Here is a 27170-nt window from a genome sequence, read left to right as displayed (position 1 = left end):
CTTTCCAGAGGCTAGCTGGATCTTTAGATGGAGTTTTCATAAGTCCCAGTTCATCCCTGGTCTACAAGCTCCAACCTGTTGCCTACCTTTAAATAAAAAGGCAGCATCCAATCTCCAGTCTGGCAACTCTAAATCTCGACTCCTAGGATCTATATAGCGCTCAACTGTAAATATCCCAACCATAGTGGCAAGACCCCAAATATCAATTCCAAATCCCATCAGTTCCAGTTCTCCAAACACTACCTCAAAATTCCCCTCTCAGCCTCCAACTTGCAAAATCTGCAGCCCTCAGCCTTCCAGCCTCAGACCCTCAGATCTGGAAAAAATTTAAGGGGTACCCCTTGCAATCTGAAATTCTGGCTCCCAACTCCTCAACCTCCCAACCTCAGATCCTCAGATCTGAAAAAATTTCAAGGGGTACCCCTTGAAAATCTGAAATCTGAAAATCTGGCCAGAGCTGAAAAATTTTCTAAGTCCCAACAACCTAAGGGTTTTAATTACGAAAACCGGAGATTTTTTCAAGAAAGTGCCATGGCAGAGCGGGAAAAAAGAGAGCTGGCATGCAGAAGGTATGCGGTTCAACCCTGCTCCATGCTACTATTTTATTTATTTTTTTTTATTTATCTCTGCTGTGAGGAAAAATTCTCCTCCCGAGGTCCCCGGCTGGGATTTGATCCGGGGACCCCGGCCTGGCGGTCAGCGAGCTTGACCGCCAGGCCACTGGCTTCTTCGAAAAAAAAATCTCGGAACTAATATTTAAAGGTTAGATTGCGCAATGCAAAAAAAAAAGGGAAAAAAGCACCCTAGACCTTCATTTGAATAACAAAAGCCACAAATTGAATATTCAACAAGAAACCAATGTACGCAGAAAATGCGGTTTTCAACCAATGTACTGCATGTGATTTAATTAATATTTTTTTTTAGCCCAATAAATATACAGCCTTTACGACATTTAAATGTTTAACTTAATGGTTCCCGTTTCTGCTAAAATGCATCTCTTTTGAGGTACAATTAGACGGCATTTTCAGTAAAAATTGTTAACAATGATTACCACTAACTATTAAAAGTACAACAAAATAATCAGTTACTAAATTTGGCATTGCTTAATTAATTATTCACAGCATTCATGGTTACAAATTTGCACTTAATTCCTTGCGCATAAAATTGGCGTTTTATAAAACGATTAAAACTTTAAAGGGCAATAAAATTAGAAAATATCTGTTTAAAAGTTTCTGGATTTGAACATGACATGTCTAAATGTTATGTTATGCATAATATATGAATACCACAGTAAACAAAAAGCTTAATGTTTAAAAAGGTGCGCAAACAAATGACCTCAATTTATTATAATGGCCAACTTATTTCTGTATAGTTATCTTTACAAAGCCAGATTCATAAATTTATTAAAGCTACTCACATATCTGGAGCATTTCAAAATTTACTCAAAGGCACTTTTGCACTCCATACATTAGACTGATTGCCTGTCCTACGCATGCGCATCTCATTATGCCACGTACAGCGTTTTGCTTGGTTCAAGCATTTAACGTCCGATTTGTTAAGTCACACACACACACAAATAATCACAAACACCATGTAAACCCTCTGACACCGTGGCAACCAAGAAGTCCAAAAATGACCATATCAACTTTATTTTCCATTGTATAGCTGCAATGCTAGAAAGTATATTGCTTAATAGCAGGTGTTGAAATATATGATTTATAAAATGAAATAATGCACAGCAATGATACAATGCGACATTGTTTTTAAGTATCTTCCTTTGTTTTATTGCAATACAATTAAGCTGACGTAAAAACAAAAACTTAAAAAGTAGTCACATTTCCTGTCATAAGAGATATCTATGCCAATTTTAAAAGCTGAAGTTTCTTTACAATAGACTTGCCTAAACTGTTTCGGTCATATTTATATAATCCCTTCATCTAAAGCCCCAAAATATCAAATTCCAAGTTAATAATCTTGTACTCTGAAAAAAACTGGTGCTTCTTATTTAGTTTTTTTAAATTTAATTTATCTAGCACATTGATGTGCAAAAGTAGATAAATGTTACATGTCTTGGATGGCTGTTTAAACATCTAGAAATTGGAACAAGCCTAGGAATGATAAGTGCGATTCTTTCTCAGGATTCTGATGTCATCACACGCTGGAACACTTCAGGAAAATTTCAGCATCAAAAGCAGCGTCAAGCTATTCCATGGAGAATCTGAAAAGAAGAGGATCATATTGTTACTGTCATTTTTATTTTTCTCTCAAAACGCAATAATTTTTAAGAAACACCATAGCCCTACAGACTGCAAAGTTAATTGTCAAATAATTATTTCACATGGAATGTAGTGATATGGATAAAACAGCAATAAAAACTACTAAGTTTTGGGGGTTGCATTCCACTAAATATATTTTTAATGAGGATTTTATGCTTCAACTATATCAGTAAGCCTACTAAAAAAAGACCCAAGTATATATTGAGTAATAAAAAGAACAGTTTTAAATATGTATATATTCTCCCATCCCTCCCCAACCAGGCCCCCCCCCCCCCCCCAAAAGAAAGTTTGTAAGCAATTTTGTAAATTTTACTTAACATAAGTTAATTTCAATATACCATAAAGAATACAGTACAATATCACAATATATTCAATAAGCACAACTAAAAATAAGTTTCAAATACATGATTGTCTCACCAATCCCCCCCCCCCCCCCCAGGTATTCCATTGAATTGTCGGAGCATAAAATGCTTCAGCTTTCTCCAGTTTAAATGCACAAAAAAATAAACTATCACAGCTATGAAGACAACATATAAAAACTTTATTGTACTTAAGCTTGTTCTTCTGACAAAAAATATATATATATCTGAAGCTTCAACAGGTAATTAATTTTATTTTTTTATAAGCAAATGTCTGTTACATAACAAATATTCCAAGCATTATCCCAATATCATTGTAATAGCATCCTTAAATTAACCTTATATTAATCATCTTGCAAGATAAAAAAAAAATGGCACCATCTATTCATTCTTGTTGGTCTTTAATTGTGTGTGAAGTTCATGTAATTTTCAAGAGCGGATACCTGTACATGTATATACATTTAATCATCAGGATAATTCAAAGTTGTCTGGATATTGATGCTGTCTTCTTAATAAGCCAATGACATCCCAGGGTGACTTCTTTCGAAGGGAATTTGATCTTTCAAGGTTTTGGCATCTCAAGCAGCCTCTTTTGGTCCTGAAGTAACCTCATGGATACCTGGAAGTAAAAAAATAAGCAAAGAAATTTATAATAAGCAAAATAAATATCAGTTTTACTTTCAGAATTTGAGGCATAGATGACCTAGCCCCTTCCTTGTTCACTTAGTGGTTTGTTGAGTAACAGTGCTTGACGATGGCTAACTGGTCATAATCCCCATGTTAATCACAAGCACAATGTTCTCCAAGTCTGATAAGAAGTTCTGGCCCGAGTAGACTCTGCCATATCCTCAAAGGATCAGTGTCGTCTGTGTGCAAAGTGATGTCAGCTTGCAGGAGGGAGGGTGAAGTGATGTTGGTGCAGTGCTGGGTACGTACCTTGAGAATGTGGGCAAGTGACACGGGAACAAGCTAGAATCTTCCTACCAGACTTGAGACACACCATGCTCATGAACAACATGGTGACTTTGACAAGTCAGCCATTGTCAAGCACTCTCACTCTACAGATCACAAAGTAAACTGACTAGAACACGAGCTCATCATTCCTGACAAGTCCTGGCGACACTGGCTGATGAGAAGCCACTCTCTGAGGTCAGCAAGCACGACCTCTTTATTTCCTCTACTACTAACCAACGAATTTCCTATGCCTATGCCTACTCTTCTAACTCAAGCTGAGAGGTCTTCTACACTCCCAGTTTGATCACTGGGAACTGTATCAACTTCAATTAACCTACATTGTCTTTGTCAATCAAACAACAGAGTCAATAATAAAGGTCATATCTAAATCACATCTAAAAAATTGACAAAACAGGTTGCAGAAATTAAAATCATTTCAAACTGAATATGAATAACAAAACACATCCTTCCCCCACCCACCCTCCCCCTCCACAAAAAAAATTAGTTTAGGAGAAATTTGGTTTAAATTTCAAAATCAATATTTTACTTAATGTAAGTACTTAATGTTTTTCACTGACATTTCATACTTTTGCTGAATAAAATTGAAAAAAATAGTAATAAAGTTATAAACAAATCAACCCATAATTAAGTTTTAGTTAAAAAATAGTATGCTTGCTTGTTTAAGTGTGAATGAATACTTCATGTTTACTTTCTGACAATATATATTTTTGACTGAATATGTTGTAAGCCTTCAACGACATATGTACATGTATGCCTAAGCCTAAATGTGTAACAAAATTCTGCATAGTAAAATTTAAAAAAAAAAACATATAATAGTTAAAAACAAATCAACCCATAATTAATTTGAATTTAAAAAGTATGCTTACCTGTTTAAGTGTGACCTTGTACTCCTCCTGTGGTTTTGACATTTGGCATTTAACGAGTTTCGGAGGACAAAATCAACTCCTTTTCCTGTCAACTTTGAATGTGCAAAAACAATTGCAACTGATGAAAAGTGTGCAGTATAACGGCGCAGGCAACTTTCAAACCAATCAATGTAATGGAGGCAAACATGCTTTTTACAAATTATAATTGCAAGTGACTTAATTAATGTGGTTGGCATAATACATTGCCATAACAGTGATTAAAATTGGAGGATTCAGGTTCGTTAGGGTTAAATGCCAAATACTTCGGCCGAGACGCAGACCATCATCTTGTTCACTCATTCGTAGACAGTATGCTGCCCTCTTGTGACCACGGTAGGTTCAGTTATCCATCGCAGGAAGGGTGCATAATTGGGAGGTTTGAGATTCTACCAGCCAGCTTGATTGGACGACTAAACACCAGGTAGACTAAGATGGCAACATGCTTGAAATCACAGAAGACAAAATGAAAAGAAAATTAATATCTGCTCAGATAGAATGATTGACAATACCTATTATTCCACGCTGAAATCTTTGACAGCTCAGATTAGCTCTTAAATCTTTGAGACCTTATATAACTGCTTAAATTAAATTCAGCTCCAAATTTTGCATCATGAAATAAGTTCATTTGTTCAAGAAAAAAAATACAACTGATATTATTTCGGTCACACAACACAGGAGAAATTACTTCTACATTCAATAAACATTTTCTGCACATTCAATTCTTCCAGACCATTTGATATCAATAAACTTCCTAATTTTCTTCAAGCTTATATGCCATTTCGATATTGTTTTGGGGTACTTGGTTAACATCTTAAAGCTCATTTAAAGTAGATTATCCAAATTTATTTAATCAGTTTCTTGGCTTGAGGTTTCTCAGTCCCCAAACTCATATCCAAACACGGTATAAATTTGTATTGAATAAAAGTACATGTACACTGACCTGCATGGCTGGCAACTTGACTGTTGAACCAACACCTGAAAAAGATCAGATTTGTTAAAACGGTGCCTTCATCAAATAAATCTGAGGGTTTTTGGGGGGGGGGGGAGCGAGGTGTTTGTGTATTTTTAAAGCTTTAAACTGTTTACTTTATTTTTTTGTTACATGCATGTACTTATTTGAATTGTTTGCTCTGTCACCCCCCCCCCCCCCCCCCCCTTCCTCAGTGTTTGCCACACAATTTCAAGTCAAAAATCTACTCTATGGTGACATTGCCTTCAATTTGTAGTGGGACATCCGACATTGTTTTAAATTACTCATATGGAATTTGGGAAAAGGGGATTCAGATCATTTTACACCCCTACCCCACCACTGGACACCCCAGGATCCGCCTGCCCCCCCCCCCCCCCCCCATCTGACTTGAAGTTGAACCCCCCCCCCCAAAAAAAAAAATAATAATAATAATAATAATTAAAACAAAATAATAATTGGTTGGATTAATATTAATTAAGGAAACTAAACTCACCACTCCCTCAACATGAAGCTACAGTAACTGCTTGTTTTGATGCTAATTCCTCCGTTTATCCATGACACAAGCAGAATCCTTAAATAAACTGAAGGGAGTCCCTGCTGTTTCTTTACAATCCAAAACGTGCTGTGCTGACAACAAATGTTCGTGGGTCCAAAAACATCATTCACAGTCCTCGTCGGTCACAAATTGACAGCTAAAATAGCTGCAGGATTGTTCAGTTACGAAATGAATTATCCAGTGGGTCAGGATGCAGCAGTAAAAAAGAGATATTCTCCGCTAAAGATTAATTCGGATATCCCGCGAACAAAAACGTAAATTTCAGGACAGGCTGGCAGAGTAAAGTACGCATGCGCGAACAATTTGAAAATGAGGCCAAAGCACGTGTCGCCGTTTGGTTATTCCGTTAAACAATTGAGATTTCTAAAAGATCATCACCTAATTTTTATTAATTCAGGTTTGTAATTTTAAAGGTACCCCCTTTGAACAAATAAAGGATGATTCATCCTCGACCGGTATTTATTTTATTTTAGGTCATTCTCGTTGTTGCGGGTATTTAAGTTATTTTTTAGTCATTCTCGTTGTTGCAAAAAATATATATTTACTTGTCTTTAAACTTTTGGGCACTTGATGAAAGATTTTTTGTAATGATAAAATAATCATGCAGCCATTATTTCAAGGTCGGAAAGGAATGTGTCCGCCCACCTATAAATCTGAACAACTTCTTCATTATTAGTCAATTAAGGATGCTGATGAAATGATATTGTACGGTTATAAAAAAAAAAAAAAACTCATGAAACCCTTTGAAATCAAGATAATCTTTCAATTTATAATAAAATCTATATCAGAATAATGATTTCAGATTGAATAAGTCGGCAAAAGTGGCCCTAAAGTAAGAAAAACAGTGAAAATCTACGCCGAAAAAGTAGTTACAGTTTGTTGGTGAGGGCGACAAACATTTTCATTTGAAAATAGTAACTAAAATCTGCCAGGAGAGGGCGGCAAACTGATTTTATCAAATTTTTCCGTTTGAAAATGTCTGTCAATAGAGGGCGACAAACATGTATTTTTTCTATTTTTGGAAAATGTCTGCCAATAGAGGGCGACAAACTTTTTTTAAATGTCTGCCAATAGAGGGCGACAAACATGTTTTTTTTTTTAATTTTTGAAAATGTCTGCCAAGAGAGGGCGACAAATAGGTTTTAACTTTTTCCTGAGTGACCCATACCATCAACCAATACCTTTCTCAAAAACAATCGGGGAAAATACTCATAACTCTCAAAGGAGTTTACCACGAATATTTAATTAAAGTTTGATTATATTAACACCTCTTTCGTTTTGTGTTCAACTTTGAAGGGTTGGTTGACCGGTGACTTTGGGGAATGTTTTTCTCTAAGGTTAAGATCAGACCTACTAAAAAGCAGTCCTACAGTCCATTGCAATAAAGCAACTTTCCCGGTCCAATTTTATATCTACACATTTCCAGCAATTGGACTACATTAACATACTTTAACCTTAAAAAGGTACGAAACTTCAAATGCTAGGGCCACACACATCTCTACTTAGAAAGAAAGGATTTTTTGGGCCCCTTTTAATAATTGGTCTACATTTTTGGCTTAAATATTGTTTGTCGCCCTCTATTGGAAAATTTTGGAAAGACTTTTTTGAACTTGTAGGATTGTTTGTCCCCCTCTATTGACAGATTTTAACTAGATTTTTAGAGATCGAAAATTGTTTGTCGCCCTCTATTGGCGCATTTAAATGAGTTTTGAATGATGTGATGTTTGTTGCCCTCTAGTGCCGTACTTAACTAGTTTTTCAAGATTGTTTGTTGCCTTCTACTGGCTAATTAAAACTTTCAGATTTATTTTTTACTCTACTGGCATTCATTATTTGCATAAGAAGAGGAATTTAAGCCTTGTAATATTTCTTTCCAAAAGAATTCCAGACAGACAAAACAATGTGTGTATTTTGTTCACATTGAACAATTTATTTTCTCATTAAAGTGAAACCATGACAGATGGTTTCTTTTTAATTCAGGCATTAGTTAATTATTATATTACAAATCTTTTTCATGAAATGGTAACGCTTTATCGAAAATTTTGAAGGAAGTCAAATGATGAAGCAGGTCTTTAGTTTAGAGTCTCCTGTCAAAACTCACTCTGTCTGCCAAAACCAGCTACAACTAAACATTCTTGAAAATAATTAGAGGTCTACTTTCATTTTATGGAACTGATAATGGAAAAGTGATACTGAGCACAGCATATACACTTATGGGTAGCAAGCGCCTACTCAATACAACTTTTGAAGTATAAGAGGTTGTTTTTTGTATTCCCAATTGTAAGTAGCCCGATGCACCTCTGTCCTTGATATTTCTGATTCCATGGTAACAATAATTTATCATTCCAATAAATCCTGCATATCTCCGATATCAAAACACGGCATCTGTTCATTGGCTTTTAAGCTTGTGTCTCCTTCGGATTCCTCCACTGCCGAGAGAGGGGAGTAGCTAGGGCTCCTGTCATGAAGGGAGGGGAGTTGCACCTTTGCTGTGGAATCTTCCACTTCTGATGTAGGGGAGAAGTTGGGGCTGCTCTCAGGAGTTGTAGCCTTAGATCCTGTCTGATCCTTGTTCTTTTCTTGGTTTGCAAGTTCTTCTAGCCTTGGTGTCCAGTACTTGATGAATGCTTGCGAAAACTGGATCCCATTTTCAGCACCTACAGCAACAATGAGTTTGAAATAAGTTATTGTCTAATATGAAATCAGGTTGAACATTATTCTTGTTAAAAGTTGCAACAAAAACTTTCACTTTACAGACAGGACCCTTTCATGTTATAATATACTGACAAATCAGAGATTGTTTTAGGCATTTATGAATTAACAATTGTGATGCGATCAAGCAAAATGAGTCGTTTGTCAACCCTGGTCATTTTCTTTTTACAGATTGGAAATAATCTCAGCATTACTGCTGTGAAAACCGCATGCTGGTACCATCTTTAGGTCAAAAATGATGGAAGTCAGAACACCAAGAGATGTGATGAACTCATGTGATGAAGTGGCCCTATTTTGGCCTGAATCTCCAAATGAAACCTTCCAACAAAGAAATCACTTAGCTTGATCGCGTCACAATTAACCTCCATAATCAAATGACAAAACAGATTGTCTCATTTATTTTTAATAATAAATAGTTATCCCTTCCATCACTGCACCAACTGGAAACTGCCAGGCCTTTAGCTGCTCCATCCTGACCCAAAGTTTCCAGAGTTTCAGCTAATACAATGACTAGAGATAAATTAACACAGGAGTGTTTTACTTACCCTTGGACTGGTCAATGACTTTGCCCCACAAGCTGTTAGCAGATAGGATACGCAGGTTGCCAACAATCAACAGGTGGTTCTTAGATCTGGTCAGGGCTACGTTGGTTCTCCTAGAGATGGGGACAAGAACACAAGACAATCAGCAAAGTAGTCAATGCTCTTTAACACCAGTCATTTAACAAACCGCGGATTCAGCTCCTGTACTGACTCATTGATTTTAGGATGTTAAGATGCTAAGTAAATCATATAAGAAACGCCAGAATCTGCAACCGAAGCCTAGGTTCAGAAAAGGCAGTATGGACCTAGGCACAACTATGTCCTCAAAGGTAAGAAGAATATGGTTCCTTACTTATCCGAGTCAGCAAATCCCATGTAGTCAGTCCGGACACAAGACAGGATGATGACACCCTTCTCACCTCCTTGAAATGCATCCACCGTAGAGATCTGAATGGCTTTCAAGCTGTTCTGTGTACTCAATCTAGGAAACATAAAACAAAAGATTATTTGCATAAAGTTCATTGTGCTGAATAATGTACAAAGCAATTGCTCCATTTTGGCCATTCCAAACAATAAATGGCACAATGCTTCTGCCAACATTTTGGGGCCTTCTGTGAGCGTAAAGTGATTCTATACCCAGGCATGCAACTTGGAATTTACAAAAAACGAGGAAGTTCCAAACTTTACAGAACTTTGTACAGTGTTTTTCAATTTTAAATGGCAAAAGTCTGAAGTCAAAAACGAGGAAATCAGCTGATCCGAGGAAAAGTTGCATGCCTGTATACCCAGATTTTCCTCTTGAGGTGGGGGAAGGGTGGGGATATTAAAAGGGGGTGAAAGAGGGGAAGGAGAGGGGTAAGAAGGCTTCTTACTTGCTTGCCTGCAGTAGTACATTTATCTTGACCGTCTGTGCTTTGTACAGCGTAATGACACCTATATCAGCTGGTTCTACACCAAGTAGGACCAAGGTCTCAATCAGAAAGATGACAAAGGATGCCTCTTGCTCGTTGTAGTAGCTACCATCACTGGCGCAGCATTCCTTGCCGCTAGAAACACTGTAGAAGCACAGAGTTGGTATGGGCTGAGAAAGAGGAAAGCTTTTATTAGTCGAGCAAATGTGTCTTGTCATTCTCTTACAAATTGAAAAAAAAAATCCAGTAAACAATACGGTTAACATACACTCTTATTTTTCAAATGCAGTGGTAAAATGCAACTGTGTGCATTTCTCTCATGTGCAAGTACCACAGGTTTGTGGACATTCAACTGAAAAGTGAGAACGCAAATGTGAAAGTCCTTTCCTGGTTCTTTGTTGAGAAAACTACAGAGTACCATCCATGGGCCTCGCGAGGATATTTTCAGAAAAGCAAAAGAAAAGGAGAAAAAAAGGAGAAAGAAAGAAAAAGAGGCGCGAAGTCATATTGCTGTTAATTGAATGGGCTGTGGGGGGGGGGGGGGGGGTGGAGGGCTAATGTCCCTGCCCACCCTTGAACAATGATAAATCGAGAATATGCATGAAAAGTTCAGGGATTTCGGGGGGGGGGGGGGGGGGGGGTGGGGGGGGGGATGTGCTTCGCCCCCCTCTAAAAAAAATCCTGGCGATGCCTATGGTACCATCTACAATTCCCACACAATGTAAATTATAGTAGTAATGTGACATTATTTTCCTACAAAGCGCATGATTGTTTACTTCATTATTGGAAGAAAATTAAGATGTTTTTAAATACTTACAGCAAGTGGAGGTCTGTCTTTCGATGATACACCATCGATGAGTTGCTGATCATAGAATAAGCAGTTAGCAATGGCGCTGATTGTTGGATGACATCGATACTGAGTACGTAGTAGAATTGGCTCACAGCCCTGAAATATACAATGAGCAACAATTCTTTTTTTCATTTTTCAGTAAAACTGAGAACGTTTGCAATCAATTCTGAGTGCTTTTGTACTCCAAACTGAGATTTTCAGCCCACTATTGTCAGGTTTCAAACTGTGTCAAATTTTCTGAGGGTGCTATGGCAAATAAAAAAAATATGGGCTTTATCTCCGACTCCAAAATCATTAAATAGATGTTGAAGTCCAACTAAATAAAATACTTCAAACCACGGCTTTGCAAGTCAAAAGTCCATGAAGTCAATATTGAAATTTCTTGAAACAGAATCCTGAGATGAAGCTGAAGTTTAGCGTACCAAGAGGATGAGTCTGTTGAACAGCGTCTGCTCCAGGCCGTGGCGATGAGCAGCCTCGGAGCCTTGGATGGTTGGATCAAGCTGCTTAGGATCACCGACAAGGACCAGCTTCTCACACTGGAATCTAGCGATGGGGAGGAGAGAGGATGGCTCTGTCATCTGACTGCACTCATCAAGAAGGATGACCTGAGAGGTGGGTACAATGGTTTATTATCACAGCGTTAGAGTTTCCAATGGTTTTTATCAGACTGCAGAATTCTGTTTATTCTCAAATGCATGTTCAGTCAACCTCGAGAGTGCATTTGCCATTTTAATTTCCCGGCCTACTGAACAAGGCAAGGTTTTCAGCATCTGCAAATCAAAAGTTATGAATCAGTGGGACAAGGACAGCCTGTCTGCATAAAGTAGATTACATTTCATGTCCCAACATTCGGTTTCCAAAAAGTCAAGATATCAATGGAAAAGCAGTGTTAAATTTGTCGGTCGCACCACAAAGTGATGTGTCATGTGCACAAAGTCCATATAGAGGATACGTCACTATGTGATGCACCCAACGAATTCAAACAAACATTGTCAATTCGTAACTACATTCATTTTGTCCAAGTCAGAGTAACACACATACACACAGAGAGACTGCAAACAAACAAGCCATCTACTCACAGGGAACTTGAGACTGCTCATACAAGGGAAGGTACAAGCTGCACAGGTGACGCCCACCACCCTGACACTACCCAGGAGATCCTTGTTCCTACCCAGCCGCTGCCTCTCAATGCTCCTCCTGACGTGATGTTTCTCAGTAGGCGTTAGATCTGTCTTCAGCATCTCGTACAGGTCTCTGATCTCCTGACTGTCTTTCTTGTCCGAGGCGTGGACACTTAAAATGTAAAAGATGATAAAATTGGTGATGAAGTACTACATTGGCACTGGATTTGCTGAGATGTAGGGTACTTGGGTAACCTGTATTGTGACATTATTGGCATCTATGTGACTATTCAGGAGACTGTGGAACCCTGCCTCACCAGAGGAGGGGGACACTAGCAAAAATAATATATCCTGCTTCGAGGACATTAATTCCCGTTATCTAGCATCAAAATTTAGAGTTTGGTTTGGACATTAAAGGCTTCTACATGATTCTGGAACCAAAGATGAAGTTGAAACTAGAGAAAGATTGGAAAACTGTCCATAGATTCCACCTGTATGGCAGCACTGGCTTGGCAATCTTCTTGATGCTTCCAACGCGAATGAAATCCTCAAACCCAAGCTGCAACAACCTGCAGAGAAAGTTGAGAGAAAATACAGTAACAACAATCTAGCTCTTTGTCTTTTATCACGTGGGCACTGGCAGTACTCTATGTGATCACTGACAACAGAATTCATGAATTAAACTTTTCACGTACCCTAAGAGGATCCTGTCCACTGCCACATTGGTGGTGGAAGCGATGAGGAGTTTCCATGGCAGCTGCTGGGAGGCATCACCTGGATAAAGAGCATCACTGAGCTCAAACAGCTGGAGGAGGAACAGGACGGTGATGGCAAGGAGGAAGCTCTTTCCGGCACCAAAGACACCTGGAGGAGAAAAGACAATAATTATCATCATTTATCTGTTTATTTATGGTAGTGAAACCAAGATATTCCTCGTAAGTGTTCATGGCCGTGCTCAAAAGCCTGAAGAGGCAAGACTACCTGGAAAAAAAATGGAAGAATGCTCAGTTTTAGGCCAGAGGTAGTTAAGTCAAACCTTACAAAAAAGTTGAAGATCTTACCATGGATAAGTGTGACAGGTTCTGGGTTGGCGTTTTCATTGCTTGCTTGCTGAAACATCAGAGCGATTCGTCTCAATGCAGCAGCCTGGTCTGTGTTCAGATGGTGCCTCTCAATCATGCCTGTAGCAATCTGTTCCTGTGTGAGGAAGGTTGTAGAAGCTATACACTTAACCTCAGTGTACCTCACAGTTCTGAGGTTCATTAACAAAACCTCAGCAAAATGCAGTTTGTGATATGTTCTGTGAAATGCAATAAGAAATTTTCAATCCCACTTCTGACACCATGTGAACAGTGGAAGATGCAGGATCTGATCTGTGGTTGGATGTGTTAAACCTCATCGCACCTCAGTTTTTCTGAGCTTCATTCTGAGGTTTTCTTCATGCTTCAGACGAGGGAGAAAGCACTAGCACCATTTTGTTCTTGAAACTGATGGAATAAGACAGATCTCATAAATGGATGAGATCGCCATGAGGAATAAAACAAAGCTACAACTCACAATATCCTGAGCGGAGCAGCCAAGGCTTCTATAGTTACTGCAGGCTTGATGAGCAGGTGGCTTGAAGGCTGATAGTCTGGACCTGACAACAGACTGCGCTTCATCACACCTTGCAGTTAATAAAGATATAACATAACACATAAAGCCCCATACAAATCTTTTGTCTAGAGCTATTGTCTAGGTCTTCTGTAATCACAACGATAAGGAAAATGTTGACAACAGACATAGCTGTAGTCCGGAAGCCTGTTTGGGACACAGCCTGAGACTTTCATCGTGCAAGCTAAATCTCAAGCGAATGCATAACCATTCTGGGCAAAGGCTCTTATATAAGGCCAAAAAAAAAAGTCTCTGGTTTCTGGTATGCGCGCGCGTCGCCGTAGCCATGCGCGTCGGCAAAATGAAAAAGTTTTTTTTTCAATAAACGATGATGTCTCAAAACCGCCAAACTCACTGGTTTGACTGGAATCCTGCTGCTGCACAATTTTAACGTGTTTTTAGATTGGGTTATGGTCGAGAATAAGCTTTATGTGGCCTCTCTGGACTCCCATATATTTGCACTAAGTTTAGTCGGGCACCATTTGCAGTCATCAGCCGACATTTGAAGCAAAAAAATCAGGTAAAAAAAAAAAAAAAGCCGCGTCGCCGCACCACTTTTTGGGCAAGCTCCATACCAGAAACCGGAGACTTTTTGGGGGGGGGGGGGGCCTAAGCGAAGAAAATTATTACAAACAATTGATAACTAAAAATATGACCTTATTTATGTCAACCAAAACTTTCTTCACAAGCTTTCAGTTGAGTCATATTTATGGGTTTCCTTACCTGTTGCCAAGAAGGAACGGTAGTATGGGGACACTCCTGGCATTGATATACTCCTGGATGTTGTTGAGACACGTCAGCTCTGAGCTAGCATTGCAAGCCAGTAGGGCGTGTACAGTGCCTGCCAAGAACAAACAATGTAAATGTAATGCTATCTGCATTGATGACCCTAAGGTCCGGGTCTACAGTAATCCTCTACTGGGAGAAATGTAAATTTAACCTTAAAGTAGGGGCACCTGACACCATTTTCAATCATTGACGCTGCTTGACAAGAAGAACAAAATACTTTTCTTCAGATTTCACTTGCAAATGGTTGCATAAACTGTGCAGTGTTAGCTGGCAACACTTTCTTGTAATTAAATCAGGACTGACTTGTCGGGATTTGTGACTGACTGGGTTACACCATGGTCATGTGACTAACTTTCAGCCAATCAGAGTGAAGAATCAGCGAGCGGTGTGTTAGATATAAACACTCACACGATGATGTCCAGTTAGATGTCGAGTATCCATAGAGTGGCTCAATCTCCACGTCATTGTTGGAGGACGGTCCGTGGTACACACTCCTGGCTAGGAAGGTTGACCTGGGGTCAAAGGTCAAGTCCTTAGAGATGACCCAGATGTCCTCTGTATGACACAGACAACAACAACTTTCAGATTCATGAAATTTAGTGTTAAAAATTTACTTTTGACTTTAATGGAGCTGGTTTATTCTGTACTACAAGCAAAAATGCCAATTTGCCGGCTAGTGATGAGGGCTCATCAGAGCAACTGGGATTTCAACTTCTGTGAAATCCCAGTTACTTTAGCTGGGGTTTCCGTCCAGTCTCTTCAACTGAACATTTCGGCATCATCTGATCTCCACAGGTTTCTTATTAGGTTTACATTCATGAAGCGTCCTTGGTTTCTTTTGAGAAGTATCAGTTAATAGTTTTGGTATGTTAAATATACCTTTGCCATAAGAAGACGAGGACTCCTTTCTTGACAGCTTCAGGTATAACTTCTTCTTACTGTTGTCCAACATCTTTTGCTTGTGCTTTCTGATCCACGCCTACAAAGTAAATAAAAATAACTTTTAGGATTTTGTATTTCAAATCATAATGTATGAAATGACAGAACACTGATGAGCACAAACTGCTTTTCTATATGCCACGCCTATATTCTCTATAGCCTCATTTATCCAAGATATGATTGTGGATACTCACAGGTGCACCAGGCATCAGATTACTGTAGTTGGATCTCTTCTGAAGCTCACATCCATAGTACAGTTTAATATTATGGCTCCTGAAGTACACGGTGGCAGTGGTGGGATCCGTCAGTGAGGGTCTACTAGATCCTGATGACTTGGTATCCGAGTTGGTAGCACTGCCTTTGAACTTGTCAGCCCACATGAAGAACTAGTCAGTCAAAATATAAGTGGATTAGTCGGTGACCACTCTGTCATTGATTAATATTGACCAGTCAATTAAAAATTGTCTAACTATGGTATACTATAGTTCTTTATCAAACCTGCTATATAAAAACCCCGCTGTGATACTCACCTTACACTGGTTGGCCCTCTGAGCACTACATGCATAGAAGAACCTTCCCTTATTGGCTCCCTCCTTCTTGACGCACACCATCTTAGCAGGGTTGCCGTGATCGCATCGCGGCGAGGCACTGACGCCAGACTGATCACCAGACTGCTGCAGTGAGGAGTCTAGGTGCTGCACGTCGGCTTTGTCTTTGGCTGAGTGGTATCGCTGGCTCAGCTCAAAGAGAATGATATTCAGGTGTTCTGCATCAATAATTGATATATCAATACACATTAAACTTCTGAATTTTTTTACTCTGACAATATGGTATTAACAGCCATCACTGAACAGAAAAATGACAAAGATAAGTGGAAGAACAATGGTAGTTTGAAAGTCAGAGTAACGATCACAGCGTTGATGAATTGCTGACTTTGCTGACGCAAGCATGAAAGAAATCTGAGGATATGTATTTAAAACCAATTAAAGTATTAATTAAAAATCCAACAGACACCTGTAAAATACACTGTTTACCTTTCAGAGCAGATGTCAAGACTTGCTTGTAATGAGCAACACAGGAGAATGATGCTGGGATTTGTACTTGGCGTTGGAGGGATGCCACGCCTTGGACTTCATCGGCAGAGGGGAAGAACAAGTCCCCACAGATGCTCCTCTAGAAAATGACAAAGAAAGGAGTGGCTCATTTGTCCAAATCAAGTAGGAAACAAGCCATCAGATTGGGGAAATAATCGGCGGGGGTCTGAGGGTCGCTGAGGGCCCCAGACCAACATAGGGTCTATCGTATATGCTTGTATTTGACTAAAGGCGTCCCTTAAAGTACCCAATTGTTTTGTTCTTTATAAACTTTCATAGATACAAACAGTTTTACGGTAAATGATCAGGATTTTCAGACTTCAAAAAGGGATTCTTTAAAATCCTGAAACAAAATCCTGAAATCAAATTTTTTTTTTACAAAGCTCACCCATGTGGAAGTCATATTATTTACAGCACAACAGAAATTTTCCCAATAAATCAGACACAATTATATCTGTAATTGGTTCTTACCCCAGATGATAAAGCAGTCTGTCCACTGACTGTCATTGTTGGGGTCTGGAAGCCTCTACCTGATCTCCCAGTGTGTGGAGTTGGCAAGCTTTGGAAAGTACTTGCTGCAAGTGTCAAAATTAAAAATTAAAAACACAAATTTACATGTAAAGATACACACAATTTAGACATTACCTTCAGTACTTCCAGTCTTTAGGTATGGTAAAAATACAAGCATATACTACCTCAAAACTAATGCACTGCAACGATTAAACACTCGTTGGTATGTATATCTTATAAATAACTGTCCCATGTTTGGCTTTACTGAAAATGACCACTCAACTGACCTATCCCTATTTTACTAACTCAAATCCTATTGCTAAATTTTTTTCACACATCTTTGAAATAAAATGTGTATAGAAAATCAGGTTTAGTTAAAAAATTTCATTCAACTATGAGTAGACCAGCATCACCTGAGTCCTCTCTAGGGAAAAGTTTAGTTGTGCCAAACATGCATGTAGCTTCCATGTGTGGTAAGCCTATGTTTCTCTCAGCTCCAGGCACAGAAATGGTGTCAGAAGTGGGATGAAATTGTTGACGAAACGATGCTGGTGTTTCCAGCATCTGGTATCCTGTTGGAGTGTAACCTGGAACTTCAGGATGAGATAAGTCCTCCAAGATATGGGGAGCATCTTCATTCACTTCCAAGGAAGCATTCTTTAGAAATTGTGATAAATATGGATCACATGCGGGACTACATGTACGATTGAAATTGTGATCTGAGTTCCAGGAATGATAGCCAGGACTTTCTCTAGAGAGGTATTCTCCTAACTCAGAGTTGGTGTCAGGGGTGGGATGAATACGTGAATCAATGTCATCCTCAGCAACTGTGAGAGAAGGATGAAACATAGGCCTAGGAGGAGGAGTAACTGTATACTCTCTCTCCAAAACAGACCCAGATTTTGGTGAGTTTTGCTGAAACCTATCCCACTGACTGGTCTCCTGTAATCGATGAGAAGTTTTGCATCTCAAATACTCATCCTGAGAGACGTCTTCTTCCTGCATCCAATAAGGAACTTGATGTCTAGCTTGGATGGGTGTAGATGCTGGGACCTCTCTTCTTGCCTTGGCTTGGAAAATTGTTGGAGCTTCCGTTCCTCTCCGAACTGTCCCACTCGATACTGGATTGTACCAATAATTGTCCCTCTTCTTCTTCTTGGTTTCCTGGAGAGAAAATCAAGTGAAAAATTTAATTAAAAAACTCCATAACAATTAAAAAAAACAATTCTTTGACCACAAAAATACTTGTTGCAATTACTGTTACAATGCAATTATGTATTACATTTCCCAGCTGGGAATATATTTTGAAAGTACAAAAATGTACGTGTACCATGAATGAAGTGGCATTGTTCAGATGACAATTCAGTCAATGATAACTCTAAACTCTTTTTAGTCATTTGATAAAATGAGGTACCTTGTCTGTAGTGCTTGGAAAGCTTCCTTCAGATGTATTGCTGACATCATCAGACACGCGCCTCTTAAGCTGGGAATGTGGAGGCATTCCTGATGATTCCTCAGGATGAAAGGACTGCATAATATTTGGATGTCTTCCTTCAACTTTATCATTGGGTGAAAAATATGAAAACGTATGAATTACCACGAACTAAAAAAATGTGTCAATATCAGTGGAAAACACTTCACGGAAAAGGTTGGCTTGAAAAAGCAAGGAAAAGATAAAACAAGCGAGCAGTCCTGTTTAATTATTAAGATCTTCAGTGAAAAACTTGATTGGAGTTCCAGGTACATGTACATTGTAATAATTGTTGGAAAATTTTACATGCTAGTGTCCCTTATTTCCCCCTATCAAATTCTTGATGGGTTTCGCTGTACTTATTGGGCCGATGTGCTGTTTGTCAAATTTTTCAAAGTCCTCAGATTTTGTTTGGTTCATTATCTGCAACGACGGTTCAACAAAGGATTATTGATTGACAGACTCAGCCACAAGTAATGTACATAGTCATCAAAGAGCAACAATTAAATGTTATTTAAAACACTTACCAGTCTCCTGTGTGTAAGGCACTACTCCTGATGAGGGATCCCTTTCAGGTATCTCCATCACCCAGTCACGGTCCAATCTCCTCAGATCAAGACTGCTACAATCAGGTCCACCTTCCCCAACAGTGAGTACCTCTGGTTGCTCATCACATCTTGCCTCCAACTCAGCATAGTGCTGGCTGTAGCCTGGAAACATGGGCCAACATCTTGGAGACAACTGTCTTGATTGAAGACTTGGATTCCGTTGTACATATACACCATCAATACTTTCAGTTTCTTCGTAACATCTTGGCATCTTTGATAGCCCTGTGGTACCTATGTCTGGACTTACTTTCTGGCAATCAGACAAACTGTCATAACCGACAGATTGAGGAAACTGAGATTCAACTCTTCTTGTGACCTTGTCTTCATGGATATGCATACTTATTGGTGAGCATGGTGACATACTGGAACAGTCTCCTTCACAATCCGGACTCATCTTGAAAGCGCTCCTCCATTTGCTGTCTGGGCATCTTCTTGGAACATCAACTCCTGATGAAGTACCTTGCAATGATGAATCTTGTGTCCATCTTGAATTTGAAGTTAGTGGTCGTGTTCCAGGTAGAAACTTATGATAATTGTGTAAGGGAGGTGACAGTGAGGTAAGTTCTTTCTCTCTGGCCAGATCCTCCAGGCCATTGGCGTAACTATTATCTTTCTGAGACTCCTGCATGAGTGTAGTTCCAATCCCCATTTGGTTGCCAGTGGTGTTCAATACTTGTAACGACCCCATCATTGGAAACTCATGCTGATCAATTTCCACTTTATGAGACACTGTTTCTTGCTTGGATCTCCTTGCAACTCCCTTCCACTTCACTGGGAGATACTGTGGAATATCAGAGCGTGTCTTGAGTGATGGATTATCAACACATCTTGAGGCAGGGTCACTACAAAACTTCTGCTCCTGGAATATGCAAGACGGAAATTCCATCTTGCTGGGCTCTAAACTGCCTGTTCTAGAGTGTAGTACAATTCCTGAGATGATGGCGTATTTTCCTGCTGCTTCACTGACAGCTCTGTAGTTATCTTGTTGCAATACATGATATTCAGATGAGCTCTCTGCCTGTTCTGGCACACACTGTTCTCCAACAATTGGACTCCTGCTGCTTGGTTTTGGACAACTATCACCTGTTTCAGCAACGCTTCCTTCTTGGACAATGTCCAGCTTCTGCAAACCCTCATGCTTTGTATTTCTTGGTTGTAACGTCCCAATCTGTGGTACAACACTGTCTGAGATGTCCTCTTCTGTATTTATAAAGGGCTCTACACTCCTCAGCCAGTATTCCAGAGGATTTTCATGGGCAAAAACTTTTCCTGTCAAATCTTTGACTTCTGTCTTGATGGTCTCTTTGGGAGAGGAGAATTCATAAGTGCTAAGCGGAGTCAAGGGGGTTTCTTGAGAGACTTTAGATTTTTCCTTGAGTGGGATCTTTAGAATTTCATTTCGTAATGACTGATGATCTAGACATTCAAATTCTGCATTGCCAGAAATTTCAGATGTTGAGTTCAAGGTTGATTCAAATCCGCCTTCAATCTCTTTAGCACACTCTTCACACATTTCTTGAGCACTGTGCAGCTCTGTACCACACAGGGTACAGATATCCTTTGCATCTGTTGTTGTCTGTTGAGGCACAGACATGCCTAGTGGAATTGTTTCGTGCTGCTTTTCATACAAGTTTCCATCCTTTGTATTGACAAGGCTCCTGTCACCACAGTTCTCTGCTTTCTTGTTCCTGTCACCAAGGCTCTCTTCATCCTGGTTCCTACAATCCAAGTTCCCATCATCATGGTTCCTGTCATCACACTTGCCATCATCGTGGTTCCTGTCATGACAGTTGACTTCATCCTGGTTCCTGTCATCACAGTTGCCTTCATCCTGGTTCCTGTCATCACAGTTCCCATCATCCTGGTTCCTGTCATCACAGTTCCTGTCATCCTGGTTCCTGTCATCACAGTTGCCTTCATTCCGGTTCCTATCATCACAGTTCCCTTCACCCTGGTTCCTGTCATCACGATTCCTTTCATCCTGGTGCCTGTCATCAAGTTTCCCTTCATCCTGGTTCCCGTCATCACAATTCCTTTCATTCTGGTTCCTGTCATCACAGTAGTTCCCTTTATCCTGGTTCCTGTCGTCACAGATCCCATCATCCTGGTTCCTCTCATCTCGGTTCCCTTCACCCTGGTTCCTGACCTCACGGTTCCCGTCATCACAGTTCCCATCATCCTGGTTCCCGTCATCACACTTCCCTTCATCCCGGTTCCTGTCATCACAGTTCCCTTCATCCCGGTTCCTGTCATCACAGTTCCCATCATCCTGGCTCCTGTCATCACAGTTCCCATCACCCTGGTTCCCGTCATCACACTTCCCATCATCCTGGTTCCTGTCATCACAGTTCCCATCATCACGGTTCCTGTCATCCTGATTCCTGTCATCACAGTTCCCATCATCCTGGTTCCTGTCATCACAGTTCCCATCATCACGGTTCCTGTCACCCTGATTCCTGTCATCACAGTTCCCTTCATCCTGGTTCCTGTCATCACACTTCGCGTCATCCCAGTTCCTGTCATCACAGTTCCCATCATCCTGGTTCCTGTCATCACAGTTCCCATCATCCTGATTCCTGTCATCACAGTTCCCTTCATCCTGGTTCCTGTCATCACACTTCGCGTCATCCCAGTTCCTGTCATCACAGTTCCTTTCATCCTGGTTTCTGTCATCACAGTTCCCGTCATCTTGGATTATGTCATCCTTGCTCCAACTTTCTTGTTCTCTGTCATCCTGGGAATTATTTTCAAAAGTCCTAGGAAACAAGTTCCATTCACCCTGGACACTATCAATATGGTTTACTTCCTCCTGGGTCCTTTCACCTTGGATCTTGTCATTCTTGTCCTCATCTCCATGGTTACAGTTTCCCTGACCTGCATCATTCCCATTTTCCAGGATGCTAATGTCTTCATCGATATCCCTGTCATTCCTATTAACATGATCCCTATCATCTCCATTGCCACCATCCTGAATCTTATCATTCTGATTTTTATTTTGTTTGTCTCCGTTGCTTAATTTTCTTTCATCCTGATGACAGCTATCCTGTTTCCTATCACTATGGCAACTGCCATCCCCACATCTACTTTCTGGGAAAGTATCTCCCTGGTTCTCATTGAAGTTTCTGTTATCCTCAAAACTACTCCGTTTTCTGTTACTACAGTAACTATCCTCTTTGCTAGTACTGTCCTGGTTTTTACCTTCCTGGTCATTGTCTACGTTCCCTCTATTCTGGATGGAGTTATCCTGCTTCCTATCACTACAGTACCTGTCTTCCCTCCTAGTTCCAGCCTGGAAAGTATCGGCCTGGTTCACACTTTCATCGTCACTATGCCTATCCTCTTTTCTATTACTATGATTACATCTACAAGTATCCTCATTACTTCTATCCTCGTTTGTATCTCCCTGTTCCCAAAATTTTTCTTCTTCTTGGTTATCGTGAGTCTGTTTCCTATCATCTTCAGTGGGTTCGCTAAGGTTCAGATTCTCTGTTTCCTCCATACGTGTGACTCTACAAGGGTAACCGTGATCCCGATCTTGCTCTGAGATTTTTTGTTCTACACCGTTAGTGATGTGGGAGAAGTCACTTTCTTGGGCAATTTCATCTGTTATTTGCAAAGAAGTTGCATTCCAAGTTTGAGTAAACACCCTAACAACTGCTTTAACTGAAAATTGATTTCCTCATAAATAGTGGCATTGAACAAATTTAACGTTGAAAGCTTTAATCAAAAAGACAATTTTTAAAACATAAGAGCGACTATCATAAATTTTAAAGACTAACATTGAGTGCCTTAATATCAATAACAACTGTGGATGGAAAAAAAACTGAGTCACTATACTAACCTCTTCCAACTGCTGCTTTCGTGATTTGTACTTCCATTGAGTTTTCACATCTTACTCCATTTTCCATGCTTTCAGGGTACATTGCGTGTTTAACTGAAAAGGCTGGAGATTCATCTTGTGTCGTTTCAGTTTTGCCTTGTCTGTTGAAAATCAATGAAGGTTTACTATCATCTGTGCCAGGAAGTATTGCATCTCTTGGTGGATCAATACACGAAACAGCCGTAGACTCTGCCTTTGCCTGTCCCAAAAGTGTCATCACATCTTCATCCTCAGAAAATGTCAGTGCAGGAAATGAAGGTTCTGAAGCTTGAAAATGCACCTTTGGTGAGATTGCGACTTGGATATCAGAAGCTGGAATTGGTTGGGTTTTGGGTGCCACTTCAATGTCTGATTCAAGCTCTGGCTGTTTTACAGGGGGCTTAATCTTTGTTTTCCCATTTCCGAGAAGAGCAAGAATCTGTGAGGTACTTCTCCTTCCTGCAGAGTTCCGCTCGTTGTTTGCCTCTGAAACATTTTCCTTTAAGGGAATAGTCTTGGATTTCTGCATGGAGTGCTCATCTGTAAGACTGAAGTTGGGAATATTTTCCTTCAGTTGTTCAACCTCATCGGACTCATGTCGGCCCATCCCATTTTCTGTTGGTTGGTTGTCCTGCCAAAAACTGTGATGCAAGTTGTTTGTTGTTTCAACATTGCAAACATCAGAGGTGCATGTGGGGTCCATCTGGGGAGTTCCAACATCAAAACAAGGTGGAGCAAAGCTATTGTCGCTACCAGAAGTTACTGGCGTCTGGTTTTCTTGAAATGTTCTCCCACTGAGGTCTGAAGGGTAACGTGGATCCCAAGTGATGGGAGACTTTCCATCCATGCTGACACAGGTAGCCACATTTGCACTTGTACTTGCTTGCATCCCTCCATCATACACATTTAAAAAGTTTGTCCTGAAGCTTTTGCTTTCTCCTGCTGTTGCGAAAGGCCTGCTGAAGAGAGTGGGTTTGGTGACTGGGTCCGTGTGGTCCACTACTGAGGAAGGGGTATGGCTGACGGATGTAGAAGTCAAGCTTGCATCTTCTGTTGCTAACTTTTTGGATGCTTGTCTGGGGACTGTAAAACCCTGTTCAAACCAAATCATAAGTCAGACAGCTCTTAATGTTTAAATCATAAATCACTCAAATAAAAGAAGAAAAGGACAAAAGAGTAAAACACTTCAGTTTGTGTGGAAACGCTATGGTGACTTTGATGTGTGCATTTTAGACGCATTCATAACATATGTTTACTTACTTGTTTCCAAATGAAAAATGAACACGGTAAGGTACTTACACATTTGCTTGTGGAAGTGAAATTTACACTTATTTTACACACTCTAATAATAATAATAATAATAATTTGGGAGGCTAATCATCCTTACTCACAGCTGGTATGCTGAATTGCGAAGGACGCGGCTACAACGTGGTCGGGCCGCTGGCACGTAAAGGCGCCTATGGCTGCCGGCCACATCGACCCATATATGACCACGGAGCACAGCCTGAGATCGAAAGTGTTTGATTTTTCCGGAGGGAGGAAAACCAGAGGGCCCGGAGAAAAACCCTCGTGGCACAGGAGAGAACCAACGCACAACTCTACTCACATGCGATCCGCGGCCAGGATTTGAACCGTGGTCACCTTGGTGAGAGGTGAGCGCTTTACGCACAAGCCACCCATGCCACCCACAAGCCACCCATGCCACCCACAAATGCATCAATGCTAAGGGCACCATTTTATTTTAAACTGACCGTTCTTTTTCTTTTCAGAGGTATTCTTTTCTGACTTCCAAATGCTGGTTGATGCTGCTGTTGCTGCTGCTTTTGTTGTTGTTGTTGTTGTTGCTGCTGTTGCTGATGAACTTCACTGCTACAGGCCGAAGCCAGTGTAGTAGCTTTCTCTTCTTCAATTGTGATCAAATAGCGATCACTCTCAAGCTCTTCCCCCACTGAGACCTTTCGTGTAAGTTAAAAAGCAAGATTCACCAGATGCACAGACATAAAATTTACACTGTAAAAGCATGACCTCTCAAACTAGTCAAGTATAAGGCTTAATTACGCATGTACATAATACCTTTTTAATATAGTATTGTTTTTATATGCATGCATGTTATAATTCTGAGCCCATTCGTTTCATTATTTTTGTGCCTTCTACATGTATTTGAGAATACATACTCATGACAATTGTCCAATTGGGCACATGGTGAGCATGCATCTAAAATTAATAGAAGAGAGGAGTCAATTGTGGCAGTTTTGTAGTCGGTCACAGCAGAACATAACTAATCATTTGAAGGTACACACCTGGTCAGGTTTGACATGTAGAGCATCAAGTTTGGAGCCTTTCTCATCCAGCAAAATGGCTCTCGTACCCTGAGCACTAAGACGTAAAAATCCATCCTGCCAAGTTTTACTCTTTTTGGTCTTTTGGTGTGTGTACAGCACCTTTTATTTGATTTAAAATTTGAAGGAAAAAAAGGAACATGAAATAATACTATTAATAGGTGCAACTTTAACTAGGTCTAGGCCTACTTATTTAAATTTGTCCTGAGCCTATTTAATAGGCCTACTCAAATAGAGACTTGATTACTAATGATAGCCTGGTTCTGAGAACAAAAGATTGTGAAGTTGAAAATTGTCAGTTCAGGGAACCAGACGGTCGGCTGGACTGGACTTGTGTGTAATGATACTGACTAGTCACTCATCATGGTCAGCTGGTCACGTCAGACATCGGCATTTTTTCCCACAATTTGTTTTCTTGTGAAATTTAATTTTAATTTATGCTAATTTCAATTCTCAATCTTATTCAGTAGCCTTATCATCCCGAATTCCTGCATGTTTCAAAGTTTTGCATTGATCACCCCCCCCCCCCCCCCCCCAATTATGACGTCCGGAAACTGGGCAACCTTGTCAGCATTCACGCATTATTGCTGGTCATGCTGGTTAATCAACTTCAGCAAAAGCATGTGTGATCATGACATATCATTTACTCACACCGAAGTCTCTCTTTGTGTCACTTTCCATCCTTCCATGCATCCGAAATACACTTTTCAATTAAATTACGTGACGTTAAACGAGGCACATTCTCCCTCTCCAACATTTTGCGTTTTTCAAGTAGCGCGCCATCTTGCATGTCTTGCAAAAGTTGCCCAAACTTTTTTTAGGTATGCATTGTGGGTAATTGAACACTCAATTTAGACTGGAGGTGTGTCCTACCAAATGAGAACCCATAGTCAGAAATTAATACATTTTTTTTTTTTGAGGGGAAGATGTTTTTTAAAAATTTGGGTCAATCAAGGGCAAAATAAATTTAATGTTCATATTGTTGCTACAAAGAGGGGCAAGGCTGCACCCAAGTCCCATTTATAGATGATTTAATACTTTATAATTTAATTGTTTTATAAAGAAAACTGATATTTACATCACAAAACGTCAGATAACACCAAAACACATACAAATTGTTACATTGAACCCTGTATTGTTTTATTATACATAGATGTGCTCAATTAACACATTACACGAAGTGACATATTTATTTGCAATGGTGCCTTAGATATAAGTTTCTTAAAACACAAAATAGAAACACTGGAAATGGTTGTCCATCCTGTCTTTGTGGTCTCAACATTTGTGGTTTATTTGATGTTTATCTTTTGAGCATCATTTTTGAAAAGTCAAAAATGTCCTTTGGTTTTTGACAGATGTGTCTAGCACCTAAATTCCATGTGTTAAATGCCTTCTATTTGATAAAAACTTGGCTCTTTATTTGAAAACTAGAGGAGTTCCCTTTGGATTTGACCATACAGTACTGACGAAATACACACAGCGCACAGATACAAGTGTAACTTGCACACATGCTTGAATAATCACATAATTAGGGATTTATATATTCAACATGGCTAAAGTTTACAATTTCTTCAAACACATTTGAGATTTAGGTATGTATATTACAACTCAGTCAAGTTACATGTATTATGTACAGTACTAGTTAGCTTAAACAAAATATATATATTTGCAAAAAAAACTATTTTTTAGCTGCATTGACCTCATTTTGTGCATTTATGACACTGCGAT

General features: G+C 39.7%; 1 protein-coding gene and 1 long non-coding RNA gene across 2 annotated transcripts; both read right to left on the bottom strand.

Moving 5' to 3' along the window:
- Window positions 1-4548: 4548 nt before the first annotated feature.
- LOC119732495 lies at window positions 4549-6307 on the bottom strand. The gene is made up of 3 exons (XR_005271559.1): window positions 5979-6307; window positions 5456-5490; window positions 4549-4957 (listed from the first exon to the last, which is right to left on the bottom strand). It is a non-coding gene; the product is annotated as an uncharacterized LOC119732495 (long non-coding RNA).
- Window positions 6308-8381: 2074 nt separating this feature from the next.
- Window positions 8382-26225, bottom strand: LOC119731816. Its single transcript, XM_038205087.1, has 25 exons — window positions 26094-26225; window positions 25404-25544; window positions 24855-25058; window positions 23086-24196; window positions 19164-22847; window positions 18580-18722; window positions 17579-18329; window positions 17127-17230; window positions 16596-16734; window positions 16092-16327; window positions 15756-15947; window positions 15502-15601; window positions 15031-15177; window positions 14557-14674; window positions 13738-13846; window positions 13242-13377; window positions 12876-13044; window positions 12672-12749; window positions 12139-12352; window positions 11479-11664; window positions 11024-11152; window positions 10168-10376; window positions 9648-9776; window positions 9299-9408; window positions 8382-8698 (listed from the first exon to the last, which is right to left on the bottom strand). Exons 1-25 carry the CDS (start codon window positions 26133-26135, stop codon window positions 8382-8384), a joined length of 8898 nt encoding a protein of 2965 aa, XP_038061015.1. The 5' UTR covers window positions 26136-26225.
- Between the last annotated feature and the right edge of the window lie 945 nt (window positions 26226-27170).

The sequence above is a fragment of the Patiria miniata genome, unplaced genomic scaffold, assembly GCF_015706575.1.
Source record: "Patiria miniata isolate m_02_andy unplaced genomic scaffold, ASM1570657v1 HiC_scaffold_24, whole genome shotgun sequence".
NCBI classification, from domain to species: domain Eukaryota; kingdom Metazoa; phylum Echinodermata; class Asteroidea; order Valvatida; family Asterinidae; genus Patiria; species Patiria miniata.
The sequence above is the reverse complement of the archived record's forward strand: the minus strand, read 5'-3'. Positions and strand labels throughout refer to the sequence as shown.